The following is a 19,601-nucleotide window of genomic DNA, read 5'->3' as shown; positions in this document are numbered from 1 at the left end:
CACACACACACACACACACACACACACACACACACACACACACACATACATCCCTGCAGCCATTAAAGTTTAACTCCTTTCTGCATCCACATAAACACCTCAGTCTTTAATTGTCCTATTATGGCTTATTTTCCACCTCAAGGCTACTTCTGATGTTCATTTAACTTTTCACTTGTGTGAAATCACTTCTGAGAAGGAAAGGAGGAAGGCATGTCTAGTATGATTTCCTGTAACACTATTGAATCTTAGACTCGTATAAATGCATATATTCGGTTATCTATACCTTTGAATAGGCTTTTGCTTGCCCAAAAGACTGATAATCTCATTTTCATTATTTGAAACATTCGTCCATGCCGGATGCCCTTGAATCAATGAGAGAAGTTAAAAATTCTAAACTTAGATTTAATTTAACATTAGAGTCGAAATTTTATTATGTATTTTTTCAATGTTTATCTGTGGGTTATAAGCCACATATCATGCAGAGTGCAAAATTTTAAGTTCCCCGTAAATTTCTTAAGTTGTGTGTAATTGCTGCTAAAACCTCTTTGGCCAAAGTTAGCTTCCACATTTTTTGCCTTCCCTCCTCCCTCTCTCATCATCATCTGGTACACCAGGGAAGTCCCATTTTGATAAGTGCTCTTAAGCCTTCTGTAGCAGTCACTTCAGGCTGAGGTAGATCAGGGAAGCAGATACGCCATAGCTAATTTTATAATAATCAGGAGTTTGAGTGAAGCAGGCATATAGACTGTGTAGATAGAGAGAAATTCCTAATTCGCTTAGAAGGTCAAGATAAAATAGTCTCTGAAAGTACCTGGAGGAAGCTGCCTTCTTTGTGGAAACCAATCCCCCGCAACCCTCCTGCCTCCCAGTAAAATATAAACTTAAACACTGGTAAGAAGTTATCCACATATAAAAAGCTTAGAATTTTAGAGCTGAAAGATTTACTCCAAAACTTTTTTTTTTAATAGAAAAGGAGGTTACAACTTCAAGAAATTATTTGCCTGAGGTAGAGCTGGAAGTAAACTGTTTCTGAGGACTCATTTTAACAATAAAAATACTTCTTTCTAGTGGGGGTATTTTTGTTAATGAATCAGGACATTTTAAACATCACTTAATTCCTTAGAAATTTCATCGATTTGATTCTATTCACAGGCTTTTCGTGATATTTTACGTGTCTTATCTGCAAATACTTATCTGAGGTAATTATTTCATAGCTGTTTTTAAACCATACTATATTCAGTTATTAAATAACTTACTGTAATATCAGTTTTCCAAATGAATATACATTAAACTTAAGCATTATGATTACAACAGGAAACATGAACCAAACTTAGATGTCTTCTTAAAAAAAAAGACCAAATGTATTATTCTTATGGCTGTCTCTCTTTTATGCATTTGGACTTGTTTTGAAGGGTTTATATTTGTGAATTAACTCAAAGTTTAAATTGATTTAGTTTAATTTTAATATACCACTAGAATTTAAAGTCAGTAAACAGAAGTAAGCTAAAGTTTTATTTTGGCGATTCTTTTTTTTTTTTTTTTTAACTTTCAGAGAAAGCATACTTGTTTTTCTGAATATTCATGAAATAACTTTTCCTACATTATTGTTAAAACTGCTTGTTTTATTGCATTTCTTTGTGGTTTTATTAGTCACTAGAATTATGGGATAAACAAATATGAGCAAAATATAACTCAAATCACACTTTGCTATAGGACATGAGAATTGTGAAGAAAACTTCCTTCTGAGGAAAATTTTACCCAGATTACATTTTATATTTGTAGATATGTTCATTAGATGGATTATTTTTAATAAAATTTATTTTAGGACAGTTTTAGATTTACAGAAAAAATTCTGAAGATAGAATAGAGAGTTTCCATGAACTCTGTACCCCATGCTTATATTTTCAGTAAACAGTTTTGTATGGTAGCCAGAAGAGCTAATTAGAATCTTATGGTTGAAATGGTAAACATCTTGTTTGTTGAAATTGTTTCCAAATCAAGAGGGTTAGTAGATCCACTCTACTTTGTTCTGGTCAGATGGAACCTGGGGGAACATGTCTTGACATTCTAAAAAGAATGTTTTTAGAGCCCTGAAAACTGTTCACTTAAGGAATGCATGAAGAGACCTGGGATATTTAATTGAATAATAGAAGATTGAGGGGTACATGGCAGCTGTCTTCAAACATTTGAGAGACATTTGAGAGAGTATAATGTGGAAGATGACAGACTTGAGGGAGCCAATTGGTGGAAGGAAGATACTTAGCTCAAAGTTAGGAGGTCTTTCTTGGCGATTACATTCCTGAAAGTGATGGCTATGGGCAGAGTGGCCTTTAAATCACAAAAATAATACAGTTGACTGTTGAACAACATGGATTTGAACTGCATGGGTCCACTTATTTGCAGATTTTTTTCCAATAATAAATACTACACTATTACTAGATCTGTGGTTGGTTGAATCCCGGGATACAGAGGGACCAAGTATATGGAGGGCCAACTATAATTTATACTCGGACTTTCAACTGCGCCCCTCACCTCCATGTTGTTCAGGAGTCAACTATATGCTTATAGTAATACAATCAGAAAAAATAGTATATCAAGAAAAGAGGAAATGTTCCCCTCTCTTCAATGTACTCCTCAATTAGTGCTGATTGTAAGTGGCTTTGTATGTATCATTCCAGAAAACACTTCTGAAAACCCAATGTATTGTTTAAATGGTATTATTCTGTAACTTTTATGTAACAGCGTGTCTTGGGCATCTGCCTAGATCTTCCTCATATGTTGTAGTAGTCTCCACGTTTTATTGTTCAGCATCATGAGTGACTATCATGTAATTAGCCATTCCCACATCAGTGGACATTTAGATTATATTTACCTTTTTGTCATAACAACCAGTGCTATGAGTAATTAACATCCTTGTACACATTCATTTGAACACTTATTTCAGTATTTAAAATATTTAATATTTGAAATATTTGATATGGGACTGCTAGACCATAAGGTATGAATTTTTATAATTTGATGGATACTGAGAACTTATAATGGTGAGAGTGTCCATTTCTCTGCATCTCCATGAACACCACTGTTATTAAACTTATAACATTTTCTAACTGATAGTTTTTTTAAAAGTAACTCATCTTACAAGTCTTTGCCAGTGAAGTTTTACATCTTTCCATAAGTCTGTTGGCTATTCGCGTTTCTTTTTGACCATTTGAAAATTGATTTGTGGTGTCTTTTTATATTATAGACAATAATCTTTTGTCTATTATGTCTATAACATAGTTTATTCTAGGATATCAATATATAGTTTATTAATGGTCATTGCTTTATAGAAGTTTAAAATTTGTATACAATCACAACTGTACACTTGCTCTGTTTTCTGTGTTAACTTCTGTGCTTAGAAACACTTCACATCAAAATCATAGAAGTATTTCCCCATGTTCTCTTTCATAGTTTTCATTTTTTGCCAAATAAATATGTGTATATATAAAGTATATAATACAATGATTTGATATACATATATGTTGTAAAGTGATCACCACAACCAAGTTAATTAACACATCCAACACCTCACAGAGTTACCTTGTGTGTGTGTGAGAACACTTAAGGGCTACGCTTTTAGCAGATGTCAAGTACATAATGCAGTATTATTAACTATAGTCACTATGCTGTACATTGCTTCCTCAGAATTCCTTCATCTTATAACTAAAAGTTTGTACCCTTTAAAGAACATCACGTCATTACCCCCAGTCCCCAGACCCTGGCAACCACCAGTCTACTCTCTGTTCTGAGTTTGACATTTTTTTGGTCTTTTTTAGATTCCACATATGAGTGATACCATAAAATATTTGTCTTTCCCTGTCTGCCCTGTTTCACATAGCGTAATGCCTTCCAGGTTCATCCATGTAGTTGCAAATGACAGGATTTCCTTGTTTTTTATGGGTGAATAATAATCCATTGCATATATATGCCACATTTTCTTTATTCATAGTTGCCCTAAAACAAATGGACTGCCAGATATTTCTCCAACAAAGATGGGTTTATTGGGGGTCAGCAGGGGATTGCACTTTGAGGTTTATAACCATGGTGAGCCACATGCAAGCCCCTGCACAGCAAGGACTTTCATAGAGGGGAAAATGAAGTTGGGAGAGCTATAGTGAACCAAAAAGTCCATGGCTTTTCATTGGCTGAATCCTTGCCAGGAAAGAAGAGGAATCCTTCTTCTTCCTGTTGGACTCTGCTGTTGTTACAGGGCATGAAAGTTCCTCCTTCTTGTCTCCAACTCTATTTAATTGAGATTTCTATTTATTATTATTTTTTACTTTCCCCCTTTTGATCAAGACCTTTCTCTGAAAGCATCATTGATCAAGAGTCAGGTTTTCTAGTTTCAGCAGCTTTTTGTCCCTCAGTGCCAGGAAGGACCTTTCCTGAGTGTAGTGTCTCACATCAGAGGAAAAGTGCACAGATTGGAAACCTATTGAGGTCACATGCGAGTAACAAGGAGGGGTGGGAGGGAGAACTCACAGGCACTTTTTTATCTAAAGTTCATATGTTATCAAGATACTAAATATCTGATCATCCAAAGTGTTATGTCATCCTTAAAAGTTTGATGACAAACTTCCAACAGTCCTGGCCTGGATATCCTGGGAAAGCTGTCTCATCAGATGTCATCTACGTCAGTTCTGGGAAATCTTTACTTTCAAGTCACCAGATGATGTGCAGGTCCAGTCAGGGTTCTGTACTTTCTTTAGGTGTGTCACATGAATCCAAGAGTCTGTTCCTTGGATTCTGGTGGCATAAGGGTTGGTTAGCAGTACCTGATAGGGGCCCTTCCAGCAAGGTTGAAGAGAGTTCTTCTAGAGGTGTCTCTTCCAATAGGTAAAATCTCCAGGTTGCAAGGTGTGATGGTTAAGGTTTTTGCCTCCCAAGAGTACACTGTGAAAAAATTGCTCTAATAAAACATGGTTATTTTATTCTGTTTTTTAATGCTAATGTTACAGTTTAATGAACTGTGTTTAGTGCTTTACATAATTGATCTTGTCTAATCTTTGTAAAAACAGTCAGCAAAGTAGACATTATTAGCCCACAGTACAGAAGACAACACTGAGAATGGGATTCTTCTACTCAACTGGCAGGTGGAGATTGAGTTTGATGCCAGATCTGACTAACGAGCCAGTGAGCTTAACTCTTCACTCTGCTGCCTTTCACAGCCATGTGCTTGGGACTTCGGTTCCTGCTTCTTATCTTCACTTCTCCAAAGCAGTCCCTGGGTTTTCAGCTAAATCCTACAGCCAAACCTCTGGTTGACTGAAAAAACGAATCAACCAACAACCAATGGGAAATCATCTTGCAATAGGCCAATGGAGATCTTGACAGGCATTTCATCCAAGATTGAAAAATAACCAAGGGTTGTAAGAATTGGATGTCAGCAACAGAATGACATTTTGAATTGAGACAGTGATTTTAGTTTCTTCATGGGATAATGGTAGAAATTATTCTTAAATAGAACACCTCCTAAGATAATATAGGTCAGTAGTTTTTTGTATTCAGGTTTAAGTGCTTCAGGGAAGGTGCCAGGTGACCATCAAGCATATGACCTGAAGCCATCTCCCCACATCCCTTCACAATAACACTCTAATATTTGGTGGCTATAAGGCATTTTTAATTTGGAATCTAAACAATGTCCTTAACAGAAGCCTGTCTTATTTGCAAGGCTCCGTGAAGAAGACAATGGGTGAACTGCATGCTGCCAATTCTGCTTCTGTGGTCACAGCCCAGACCCTGCCATTGCCTGAAACTGCTCCTTTTAAGAAATCCCACCTGGTATCCACATGCTTGCATTCCTCTTCTCCCCGCTCACTAAATCTGTTTGTTCTTCAGCTGCCTCAAGGCGCCAAGATGTCAACTGCTGTAATCTAATCAGCATTCCCGGTTTGCTTTCTGACACAGCCTGGAATCCATGGTCAATCTCTATTATGGTTTCTTATCAAGAATTCTCAACTCCCTGGTTTTTCCTCTGCATATGCTCTATGGTTCACACCTCTCTGTTGGTCTAGCAGTCTCCACTCTCTTCTGCACAGTAGAGATGATTACATAACCTTAATGAATGACAGTGACTCCACCAAAAGATCTGGTTCCTGGCAACTTCTAAGGCTACCAGTGCTACTCTTTAGGTCTATTATTTTAGGTACCTTTCTTTCCTGCTCCCCTTTGTTGGCTGTTTCTGACCTCACATCTCTCCTTTAAGCCCATTCCCCAAAACATGGTTATTTTTAATAGAAGCAATTATGCCTTTGTGATATTGGAGTATCTCTCCCTTTGTAAGCTGTAAGTCAAAAGAAGCAGGAGACAAGTGCCTTGAGAATCCTGTGACTCTCTCACAGGGTGAGGGTTCCAAAAGTGGTGGATCTAAGATTTAGAAGGACCAACAGCAGTGCTTTTAGAAATACACCATTCATCCATCAGCAGACACTTAGGGTGTTTCCATATCTTGGCTATGATGAATAATGCTGCAATGGACAAGAAAGTGCAGATATCTCTTCAGGATATGGATTTTTATTCCTTTGGATGTGTTCCCAGCAGTGGGATGGCTTGATCATATGGTAGTTCTATTTTATTTTTTTGAGGAACCTACATACCGTTTTACACAATGTTATACCAATTTACATTCCCATCAACAGTCCTTTTCTCTACATCTTCATCAACATTTGTTATCTCTTTTCTTTTTGATAATAGCCATTCTAATAGACATGAGGTGATATCTCATTGTGGTTTTGAATTGCATTTCCCTGGTAATTAATGATGTTGAGCACATTTTCATGTACCTGTTGACAATTTATTGACAATTTATGTATATTCTTTGGAAAAATGTTCAGGTTTTTTGCCATTTTAAAATCAGATTTTTTTTTGTTGTTTTGCCATTTAGTTGTATGAGTTCCTTATATAGAGATACTTCAGATATTAACCCCTTGTCAGGTACACAGTTTGCAAATATTTTCCCCCATTCTATAGGTTTCTTTTTCATTCTATTTCCTTTTTGTGCAAAAGCGTTTAAGTTGATATTGTCACCCTTTTTTATTTTTGCTTTTGTTGCCTGTGTTTTTGGTGTCAAGTCCAAAAAAGTTATTACCAAGACCACTGTCAAGAAGCTTTTCCCCTTTGTTTTCTCATAGTAGTTTTATGGTTTAAAGTATTAAATTTAAGCCTTTCATCCATTTCTACTCAATCTTGGTGAGTTGTGTAAGATAAGAGTTAATTTCATTCTTTTGCATGTGGTTGTCCAGTTTTCCCAACATTATTTATTGAAAATGCTGTCCTTTCTCTGTGCATGTTCTTAGTGCCTTTGTCAAAGATAAGTTGGCAATTTATGCATTGGTTTAATTCTGCGTTCTCTATTTCTGTTCCATTGGTCTTTGTGTCTTTTTTTATGCCAGTCTCACACTGTTTTGACTACTATAGCTTTGTAATATAGTTTGAAATCCGGAAATGTAATACCTATAGCTTTGTTCTGCTTTTCTCAAGATTATTTTGGAAATTCAGGGTCTTTTGTGGTTTCTTATGAATTTTAAGATTGTTCTTTCTATATCTGTGACAAATGTCATTGGAATTTTGTTAGGGATTGAATTGAATCTGTAGATCACTTGGGGTAGTACGGACATTTTAACAACATTAATTTTTCCAAACCAAACACATAGGGTATCTCTCCATTTAATTGCGTCTTCTTCAATTTCTTTCATCAGTGTCTTACAGTTTTCAGTATACAAGTCTATCTCCTCCTCAGTTAAATTTATTTCTAGGTACTGCAAACATGGACAATTTTATTTCTTCCTTTCTGACTTTGATCTCTTTTGTTTCTTTTTCTTGCCTTATTGCCCTGGCTAGGACTTTTAGCACTGTGTTGAAGATAAATGGCAAGAGTGGGCATCCTTGTTTTGCTCCTGATCTTAGAGGAAAAACTTTGAGCTTTTCACCATTGAGTGTGAAGTTAGCTGTGAGCTTGTCATATATTGCCTGTATTATATTGTCTATACCTAATTTGTTGAGAGTTTTTTTTGTTTTTATCATGAAGGGGTTTTGGATTTTGTCAAATGCTTTTCCTGTCTCTATTGCGATGAGCACATGATTTTTATCTTTCATTCTGTTAACGTAGTGTTTCACGTTTATTGATTTGTATATGTTGAACCATCCTAACATTGCAAAGATAAATCCCACTTGATCATGGTGTATTATCCTTTTAATGTGATGTTTAATTTGGTTTCTACTATTTGTTAAGGATTTTGGCATCTGTATTCATCAGGGATATTGGCCTACAATATTCTTTTATTTTTATTGTCCTTGTCTTACTTCAATGTCAAAGTAATACTAGCCTTGTAAAATGAGTTTGGAAGTCTTCTTTTCTCTTAAATTTGTTGGAAGAGTTTGAGAATGATTGGCATTAATTCTTGTCTAAATGTTTGATAGAATTCTCCAGTGAAGCCATCTGGTCTTGCAGGTTTTTTTGTTGGGAGACTTTTGATTACTAATTCAATCTCCTTACTAGTTTTAAGTCTGTTCAGAGTTTCTATTTCTTCCAATTCAGTCCTGGTAGATTGTATGTTCCTAGGAAAGTATCCATTTCTTCCAGGTTGTCCAGTATGCTGGTTTATGATTGTTTATACACTTTCTTATGATTCTTTGTATTTAGTTGTAATGTCCTCTCTTGCATTTATGATTTTCTTTATTTGAGTCTTTTTTTTCCTCAGTTCAATTAAAGGCTTGTCAATTTTGTTTATCTTTTCCAAAAAAAAAAAACCCTCTTAATTTCATTGATTTTTTTTCTATTATTTCTTCTATTTCAGTTATTTCTTCTCTGATGTTTATTTTCTTCCTTCTAATTTTGGGCTTAGTTTGTTCTTCTTCTTCTAGTTCCTTGAGGTGTATAGTTAAGTCATTTATTTGAACTCTTTTTTCTTAATGTAGGCATTTATTGCTATAAACTTCCCTCTTAGAATTGCTTTTGCTGCATCTCATAAATTTTGGTATGTTGTGTTTCTATTTTCATTTGTTTCAAGATACTTTTTGATTTCCTTTTGATTTCATCTTTAACCCATTGATTGTTCAGGATTATATTTGTGAATTTTCCAGCTCTCCTACTTCTAATTTCATACTGTTGTGGGCAGAAAAAATACTTGATATGATTTCAATCTTAAATTTGTTAAAACTTGTTTTGTGACCTAACATGTGATTTATCCTGGAGAGTGTTCCATGTGTGCTTGAGGAGAATGTGTGCTCTACTGCTGTTGAATAGAATGCACTGTGTGTATGCTTAGGTCCAGTTAGTCTAAAGTGTAGCTCAAGTCCAACATTTCCTTAATGATTTTTTGTCTGGATGATCTATCCAATGTTAAATTGGGTACTTAAGTCCCCTGGAGTTATTGTGCTGCTGTCTATTTCTCCTCTCCTATCTATTAATATTTGCTTAATATAGTTAAGTGTCTTAATGCTGGGTGCATATAGATTTAGAATTGTTATATCCTTTTGATGAAGTGACCCCTTTATCATTATATAGTGACTTTCTCCTTTGTCTCGTTACATTTTTCAACTTAGTCTGTTTCACCTGATTTTATATATACATATAATATATTTTATATATATATATATTTACCCCTGCTTTCTTTTCATTTCCATTTGTGTGGAATACCTTTTGTCATCCCTTCACTTTTACTTCATGTGTATCCTTAAAGCTAAAATAAGACTCTTATAGGCATCATAATTGGGTCTTGTTTTTTTATTCATTTAGCCACTCTATATCTTTAGATTAGAGAATGTAATCAGTTTATACTTAAAGTAATTATTGATAGATGAGGACTTATTTTTGCCATCTTGTTTTCTTTCTGTTTTGTAGTTTCTTCCTCTCATGCTATCTTCCTTTATCACTTCATGATTTTTCATAGTGGTATGCTTTGATTCCTCTATCTTCTGTGTACCTACTATAGGTTTTTACTTTGTGGTTATCATGAGGCTTACATAATACATCTTATAGTTTTGAGTCTATTTTAAGCTGATAACAACTTAACTTCAATTGCATATAAAAATTCTGCCTTTTTACTTCCCTTGTCCCCATTTTATGCTTTTGATGTCACAATGTGGATCTTCTTATATTGTGTATCCATTAATAAATTACTGTAGCTATATTTATTTTTTAATGCTTTGGTCTTTTTGTCTTTATACTAGAGTTAGGTGATTTACACACCACTACTACAGTATTAGCGTATTCTGAATTTGTGTAGTTACTTTTACTAGCAAGTTTTGTACTTTCATGTGTGTTCATGTTACTAATTAGCATTCTTTCGTTTCAGCTTGAAGGACTCCCTTTAGCATTTCTTATAAGGCAGGTCTAGTGATGATGAACTCCCTCAGCTTTTGTTTGTCTGGGAAAGTCTTTCTCACCTTCATCTGAAGGACAGCTTTGCTAGGTAAAGTATTCTTAGGTGGCAGATTTTTTATTTGAGCACTTAGAATATCCCACTCTCTCCTGGCCTCCAAGGTTTCTGTTGAGAAATCTGCTGATAGCCTTACAGGGGTTTCCTTATATGAGATGATTTGCGTTTTCAAAGTTCAGTTTTTGTCTTTGATTTTGACAGTTTTATTATAATGTATCTAGTGAATTTGGGAAAGGTCACGTATGAGCCTCCTCTACTTGGATGTCCATATCTCTCCCCAGAGTTAGCAAGTTTTCAGCCATTGTTCCCTAAATAAGATTTCTACCCTGTTATTTATATGTTTATTCATGGGCATTTTAATCTGAACACTCAAATCTTTCTTTAGCTCAGGGGGTAGTTATTCTCTTTTTTTTTTTTTTTTTTTTTTTTTGCTTTAGCCTCTCTTTTTTGAACATATATTATTGCTTTTGTCATATCTTTTATTTCTTTTTTTCTTATGTTCTCAGAGAATTCTATGATTGGGTCTTCAAAATGACCAATTTCAGCTGTGTAAATTCTGCTATTCAACCTTCTTCTAAGGTTTTAAATTAGGCAAATATGTTTTTTCATAATTTCTGAAAGCTCTTTTTTACTGCAGCTTGTTTTAATTGAATGGATGCAGAATCCTCTTAGACTTCTGTGAAAATAATAATTGGAATTTTCATTTAATACTATCTATTATTCCTTATATTAACTCTTTCTCGAGTGTTCAGTTCATTTGCTCATTTATCTTGATGTTTTTCTTTCATCCTATTTGTGTCTCATGATTTGGTTGTATATTGATATTCTAAATTAGTTACTAGATTTATTTGTATCCATACTTATTGTTGGGGTCATTGGTGATTATAATACTTACCTACCAGGCCTCTCCCTTCATGCAGTAGCTCACTATAGGAGTCTGTTGTGACTGGCAGATTTCAGGACTTGTGGGAACCCGTCCATTCACCCCCACCTCCACCCTTGACTGCATAAACTCAGGAAGGACTTGCAAGGTTGGAAAAATAATTTGGTGATTTCACTACTATTCTAAGAGGCCTTCCCTCCACTACTCTTCTTAAAAAATCTCTGGATCTGTAAGTGCCCCTGAACTTCCTTATACTACTTTCTTATTTATACTGTCTTACTTCTCTCTCCAACCCCAAAATCCATATGAGAAGGCCTCTCATCCTGCAAAGACTGAAATATTCAGTCTTTACAATGGGCAATAAAATAAGCAGTCTTGTATCTCTTGTCTGGATCTAGCATAAACTCTATGAGGATAAGAACAGTATCTATTCTGTTCACACTGTGTCACTGCACAGTGCCTGGAACACAGTAGGTATGCCATAAAAATTTAGTAAATTTTTAGACATAAATATTTAGAAAATTTGTTAGACAACTTTTGTGAAACTAAAAATATTTGTAAGCTTTACCTAGTAACTTTTATTCTAGAAATATATCCTAAGGAAATACTCAGAGATGCTCACAGAGTTTTAAGTACAAGGATGTTCATGTTAGTAATTGTGAAAAGTAAAAACAACTCAAAAGTCACAGCAGTGCTTATATAAAGCATTATATATTCTGTATATGGTTGAATATTTAATAGATATTCTTTTTATTCATTTATCTCTCCAGAGATACAGTTTTCAGCAATCAGTAAAACCCATTTTATCTTAACCAAAGAACAGCATTTTGATATACTTTAAATAGAATGACTATAAATCATGCCTTTTAAATTGCCATAATTTTTAGTAATATTATCTGATAGCTTTATTTATTTATATATTTATTTATTTAAAATATAAGAACAAATAAATGGAAGTTCATTTTGATGTAATCATAGTATAATGGACAGTCAGTAAATAGAGAATATTTTTGTTTTTTTCCAGAAAACATCTCCTTGAACGTGGTGAGGTAAAACTTCCTTTTTAATCTCTGCTAGATTTGTGTATTATATTTTAGTTCAAGGATAATTCACAAAGGTGTAATTCTGCTGTTGATACACCAACATCAGTGCTTAAGTGCTTCAGTACTGGTAATAAATTTCTGCTCATCCTTCCCACTTTTTAATCTGCTCTCAGTTTTGAACAGTAGTAAGGACTTGACAGCCAGAAGGCTGATTTATGACCACAGGGTATAATTAAATTAAATTACCTTCCTTCATTCATTCAACAATAACAAACATTAATTTCTAACCTGCTGAGCTAATCAGCTACAACCCATCAGAGTAGGTACCCGTGGCCCTGTGACTGGTGGGTTTTTGCCACACACAGACCTGATGGTCAACCAGTTACAAGCTTAGCTGTGTTACAGGATACAACAGATGGTATAGCGATGTTCCTGCCCTCAGAAATGTCTAATTTTTCAATGGAGAGCAAAACAACATAGCCTTTCTTATGGTGCTAAATTATTTTGTGACATACAAGAGAAAGACCATCATGGGCTAGAAATACAATTTCCTAAATAATAGAACTTTGAGTCTTAAGTGGCAGGTCAAATTTACAAGAGAGGACAACTGAATTTGAACTTAATAGGAATAGCTTATGATGATAACTAATATTTTTTAAATAGTTATTATGTGCCATGTACTGTACTGTTTTGATTCTCATAATAATATTATTCCCACTTTGCAAATAAGAAAATTATGTTAATTAAATGATATTAGATGTTACAGAGATAAACACTAACATTGAAATGACTTAAATCAGTAGAAATTTAATTCTTTGCTCACATAAGGTTAAAACCGGAGTTCCTGATTAGCAGGTAGTTCTCCAACAAGCAGTATTTGAGGGACCCAGACTCCTTCCATCTATGGCTCTGCCATCTTCAATATGTGGTGTTCAGGCTTGATGTGTACAAGGCAGCAAAGGAGAAAGAACATGGAAGATTGTGCACTGGAGGCTTTGTAAGGCTGGAAAAGATAGATGCACATCACTTCCTTCTCACAGCCAGAACTCAGGCACATGGCCACACCTGACTGCCAGGGAGGCTGGGAAATGGAGTCTTGCTGTGTGTTTAGGAAAGAGAGCAAAGGGATCTCTGCCAAGGACTAGAGACCTAGAGAAATTAAGTAGTTTACCTAAAGTCTCACAGCTAATTTGCAGTAAATCTTGCATTTAACCACTAGCAATCCATTTCCAGTGCTCTCAGAGGAGTAGTCAGCACTTACTGCTTCCTATGTGCAGGGCATTTTGGGGGAAGTTATTTGATAATTTCATTCTCACAGCAACCCATTGATGGTAAGTACTATTATTTTTTTATTTTACAGATGAAAAAAACTGTGGCATAGAGAGGTTAAGTATTGATAACTTGCCTAAGGTCACAAAGCTAAAGTGGCCTTAGCTTTGTAGAGCCAAGGACTATGAACCCAGGCAGTGTAGCAGCAAAATCCATGCTGTTGGCCATTCACTCTGATACCACCTAATGTGAACTGCGTTTATGTAAATTAGGCATGTCACATTATCCAGCTTTACTTACTAGTACACATTCGTACTTCATATTTTATCATACAATATTTAAAACCCACCTCTTTTTAGAAATATAGTATTCCTTAAGTTTCTGCCTCTCTTTCTCACATAGTTTGCTACCTTCTCATTTTCTTTCATTTCTCCATTTGTCCTTGTTTTGCCCATTTTTCTTTTTTCTATTAATTCTGCATACTTATCAGTTCAGTCTTTATTATGTGCCTACTATACACCAGGTTTCTGCTTTTATGGAATTTAAGGTATAGTAGAGGGAAAAAAATGTGACCACATAATTATATGTGCAATGACAAAGGAAGATACAAAAGTAGTACAGAAGAAGAAGTGATTAAATCTGTGTTTGGAAGGGATGGGGTAGTTAGGGAAAGGCTTTTCAGATGACTATAGAGGAAGAGTTTACCAGAGTCAAAGGATGCACATGTGCAAAGAAGACAGAAGGTAATAAATTTATCCAGAGCTACAGGCAAATCAGTGTTGCTGATGCATAAAAAAGACAAGAAGATGGGAAAAGAAAGCAGCGTTCAGACTATGATGCCTTTGTATGCAAAGCAGCTGGACTTCATTCTGGACTTTGTTGTTAAGTTGGAGATGGTATGGTCAGATCTTTAAGTCTGTTGGCAGTAAAGAAGATGGCTTTTTAAAAGGCAGTAAGAAAGTCAAGCTGACCGAAAAAAGGACAGTGATAGCAAATCTCTTAATTTTTTCAAACTAAAGAGGGTATGCTAAACTCCTGATGTATAGGCAGATTAGAGATTTGAATTTCTAAAAATAGTAGGTCTTATGGAAGGAGATGATAGATTTCTGGGCAGTAGCAATGAAGTGGCTCCTAATCCCACTTCCACTTGTGACTCACACTGATAAATATCTGTTTGGTTTGGGATGGGACTGTTTTCACCTTAGGGATGATAGGGTGTGAGAGGCACGAACCCTGATTCACTCTGAATGTGATATGATAGCAAAAGATTGTACATTCCAGCTTGTTTCAAAAATAGGTGAGGATCCCTTAGGATAATTTTTTCACTGGGGGTAAGTTCTAAATTCCTTGCTTTGTGCTAACCCTCTGAATCAGGGATAGTCTGCAAACCTCAACTCACTAAATTAACCCCTACTGGTATGACATTGATTATTAAAGTTTGTTAGATTAATGGATACTGTTGTGATTTTTCCTCATAATTTAATGTATTTGTGTTTTATTTATTACATCAGATTTGTTTCTTTTAGCCAACTTTTCTATGTTATGGGCTTAGAAATTAGTGAAGGAGTACCTAGTAATTCACAGGGAAGAAAAGAAAGGAAAGAGATTTAGGAAAAATATTTAGTCCCAGAATGTCCTAATACTATGAAGAACTGGTGAGAAGATTGGCTAGGGAGAGAGAACATTCAGAGTATTCACTCCTGAATATTCTTTTGACCCACTCATATCTCATTTTGTCCATGACAGAAAGCCCTGCATCAGCCTTCACTTTTTTCTAATCCCTAGTTTATTATATTATGTGATTAGTTTATATTAGATCCTTTATATTTGAAGTCTGTTTAGTTTGTGTTTTCTATTATAAACAAGGTTTTTCTATTACTTACAGCCAAAGAGCTTTCTGTGACATACAGCTGAAGGCATCTGAACTTATATAGAGCTATTCAGTTGAAGAAGTGAAATGATACGGAATTTGGGGGAAGAATTACTTCTTTTAAGAAACTGATATTGAGTGACATATTTTGGGAATCTGTACACTTCTGTATTCACAGACTAATAGAACTATGTTGCTGAATAGTTTATTGTTTGGAGAGAAAGTATAGGGTAGTAGTTAAAGACAATGACTCAGAAGCTAGACTGGACTCAGATCTTTGTTCTTCCACTTACTCAGCATGTGATATTGGCTAAGTTATTTTACATCTTTTGGGGAACAACAAAAACAACAACAATCATAATAGTACTTATCTTCATATGGTTGCTATGGGATTATATGAGTTACATGTAAGGTCCTTAACAATAATGCCTAGTCTAAGTTAAGCATTGTGTAAATATCCACTTTTACAGTTAGTGTGCCTTCTGGATCAAAATTTCAGATCTAATATTCTGCTCCCTGTTAACTGTGCCAGTGAAGGGCATCTCTTTAGCATGTTCTCAAGATATCTTCACACTGTCATGTGAGGTAGTTTTGACAGGAACAACTCGCTATTTGGACTGGCTTTATAGTTAGTCCTTGCTTTCTTTCTGCTCGGTAGCTGCTACCTCACATTTTACCCAGTTGGGCTCACTTATTCCAAAGATGAGTAATAAACAGTTCCCTGAGCTTCTCTTCCTTCCTTCCAGCCTCTAAAAAATGTTGTGAGAATTTTCCTAGTAATTTTTATATGGCAAGAGGTACCAGATTGACAATGGCATACATACAATAGTGATTTTTGTACTATACATTTTGACTGTAGCCTTCTGTCCTCCACTTGGTAGTTAAAAAGAAGGCTGTCTTATAGAATGGAAGATAAAATAACTATGGCAAAAGAGCTTTATGGAAAGTCGTAGCCTGAGAGTAAGTGAATGCTTAGGAGCATTTGGGTGAGAATAGAAAACAAACGTAAGTGATGCCATTTGGGATAGCTGTTCTGTGTCATCCAGCCACAAAAAGCATCATTCAGGGAAGACAAGGTAGTGGTGGGGATCTTTCAAGTCTCCATATGAAAACAGTCCTCCCTGCAGCCTTTAGATGATAGAGGAAAGTCAAGGAGTATTACTACCTTGGATTTGATTTTGGTCATGTGAGAAATTGTTGCTAAAGTAGAAGTAACAGAAGTTAGGAGAGGAAATGATAGTGTCATCCTGTGGCTCAAAATAACCAAAGGAAGGAATACTGGGAGAATTCAGATGTGTATTTGTATCGATTATCCGTTATCTATTATGGTCTGTTTCTAGATGCCACATTTTAAGAAGATGATGGACAATCTGTACCACATTCAGAGCAGGGCAACCAGAATTATGACAACACACAACTAATAATTGAATTTTTCTGAATATTTACTCTAAAGATAGAAAGCTTTCTAAGGTTGAAGGTGGGAATAATGCAAAGTCATAATTACAGTATTTAGATAATCGAGAACTGTCATGCACAAATGGGTTTAGACCGATTTTGTGCAGTTCCAGAGGTGTGGAAGTTGCAGGAAAACATTAGTTCAGTTTTAGAAAAGATTTTCTAACATATACAGCTATCCGTCTTTGTAATAGGTACTCCTATGGCATATTCCTTTTCAGGAAATAGTGAATATTCAGTTGATAGATTTATAGAAGTGATCCCTGTTTTGGATAGATGATTAAAGTAGATGGCTCACATAACCTATCAATCTGTGATTTAGCGGTCCTAAACAAAAGGACCTATTTGAGGATGAAGTGTGTTGATGTCTTTTCTTCTCTCCAAAACATGTTCCTAATTTTGTCCAAAGGTGAGTTTGACTAAAGAAAAATGAAGGATTGATTTTGAAATAAATGTTCCACATTCCAGCTCTGGGTTCAAGAATTATTTTAAAAATTAACAGATTTTCCATTTCAAATATCATTTAGAAAAAGAAAAAAGATAACTTTAGGTACAGTTTTTGCCATTCTGTTTTAAATATAAATTATATATTTCTGATTATAAGAATAGCACGTGTCTTTAAAATTTGAAAAATGCAGAAAAATCACCATTCAGAAATAATTTCTGTTAACTTTTTAGGTATATTCTCTTACAGCCTTTTCCCCCTGTGCATGTATATACACACATAGATGGTTTTCATAGAATTAATATTATTATAGTATAGAGTTTTATATTCTGAAAACTTTTCCATGCCATTAAATAATTTTCCAGTAGGTAATCTTTTAATGGTTGTATACATGTGAAAATGCAATAATTTACTTAGTCCTCTATATTGGTCACTTAGGTTGTTTCTGTTTTTGCTGTGAAAAATTCATTTCAGCGATCATCTTTGTAGAAGCATTTTTGTGTTTTGATTATTCTCTTAAGTTAAATTCCTAGAACCAAAATTTTAGTCAAAGGAGTTGGCTCTTTTCTAGGGTCTTGATAAATATTACTAAATTACAGAAATATACCAATTATTTTGGTGTGTTTCATGGCATACTCTCTAACACTCTATTAATTTAATATTTGTCAATTTTATAGGTGAAAATATTATCTTTACTATTTAATTTGTTTGAATATTAGTGAATTAGAACATGAATATTTAGTTTTGCTTACTTTTGGTTGTATTAATTCTTTGTCCATTTTTCTAGTGAGGAGTTTGTTGATATTTTATGAATATGTCTGTTAGAAAAGTTTTGTTTGAAACCTTTGCTCAGAGGAACCCCATCTTAAAATGGGGTGTCCTACTAATTAGTACAAGTATTTATACAATTCCACTACTTCTAAAATAATCTAGTTTGTGTTATGATTTTTGTTGCTGACTAAATGACACAAATTTGTGAAGCATCCCATATTTTTATGTCTCTGTGACTCCCTTTCTCACCTGGTGTAGGTCCTTGCTCAAATGCCACCTCTTTGAAGAGGCCCACTCTGATGATCCTAATTACACTTGCAACTTCTGCCTGTGGTCTCACACCACACCCTGCACTTCAGTCTCCTTTCCTGGCTCTGCTTCCCTTTCCATTGCACTTACCACTTTCTGATAGACTGTATGATAGATTTTGTTATTTGCTATGTCTATTTATTTTGTCTCTCCTTAGTAAATGTACTAAAATGTGAGCCTCATAGGACAGGAATTGCTCAGTGTTGTTTTGTTCACTACTATATCCAAAGCACCCAGAACAGTACCTGGCATATAGCAGGCATTTGATAAATCTTTGTTGAATGAATGAATAAATATTAATAGACTTATTAATAACTTAAAAGATCCTTGTCCTAGTGAATAATAGTTTTAATATACTTTATTTTACATATATTAATTAAAAAATATATAAAGTGAAAATGTAATTTTGTTTTGTGTTTTTATAGCTAATTTTTCACATATTGCAGTTGTTTGCATTTGCTTCCCTTGCCATTTTAATTATGAGGCTGAAGCTCTTTTTGACACCTCACATGTGTGTTATGGCTTCCTTGATATGCTCTCGGCGGGTAAGGTATTCATTCTTGTATAACTACACTATAACACTACAGCAACTACGGTGTAGTTACCATGGCTTTGCTGAGTAATCCAAAACATAAAAACACTAGGTGTTTTTATCTTAAATGATTTAAAATGTTAGTTCATGATTCATTATAGAGTAAGAAAAGTAAATTCAGGTAGCTTTGAAAATTATTCCTAGATTTTAGCTGATAATTCTATGACTTTTCCCTCTATTAGTATCCTCTCCACAAATATAGTTTTTTGAAGTTCAGGTCAGTGTAAGAGATTCTTGGCCTGTCAAAACTATCCTCAAGTGCTCTTGTAATACTAGAGAAGATGCAGCGTAATTGCTCTAGTGTTGTCTTGTTGGCCTTGGATAATTCGTGGGGGAAAATTGTCAATTCTGGGGTTCTGTTACTGTATGCAAAAGAGCTAGACAAAGTAGCTAGAATTTTGGGACCAAGTTACTTCTAGAGACACCTTATTTAGTTTTGATTGTAAGTGTCTTGCCTTAGAATATCATAATGCTTATATTCCTGAGAGGAATATACTTGTCAGTACTAATGAGGTTTCCCTAGTTATTCAAGATGTCCATAAAAGG

The 19,601-nt window shown here is 34.8% G+C and overlaps 1 protein-coding gene across 1 annotated transcript in view; it reads left to right on the top strand.

Moving 5' to 3' along the window:
- The window catches only part of DPY19L2 (dpy-19 like 2), a gene marked incomplete at its 3' end in the record, with an annotated part of 87,144 nt that overhangs the window by 55,906 nt on the left and 11,637 nt on the right, over positions 1 to 19,601 (top strand). Inside the window, exons 16-18 of the mRNA XM_029233907.1 lie at positions 1,153 to 1,199; positions 12,326 to 12,350; positions 18,889 to 19,008. Coding sequence (XP_029089740.1) covers positions 1,153 to 1,199; positions 12,326 to 12,350; positions 18,889 to 19,008 — 192 coding nt within the window. The remainder of the gene's footprint in view (positions 1 to 1,152; positions 1,200 to 12,325; positions 12,351 to 18,888; positions 19,009 to 19,601) is intronic.

This window comes from Monodon monoceros, unplaced genomic scaffold (assembly GCF_005190385.1).
Source record: "Monodon monoceros isolate NGI ecotype Baffin Bay Population unplaced genomic scaffold, NGI_Narwhal_1 Super_Scaffold_2, whole genome shotgun sequence".
Classification (NCBI taxonomy): domain Eukaryota; kingdom Metazoa; phylum Chordata; class Mammalia; order Artiodactyla; family Monodontidae; genus Monodon; species Monodon monoceros.
The sequence above is the reverse complement of the archived record's forward strand: the minus strand, read 5'-3'. Positions and strand labels throughout refer to the sequence as shown.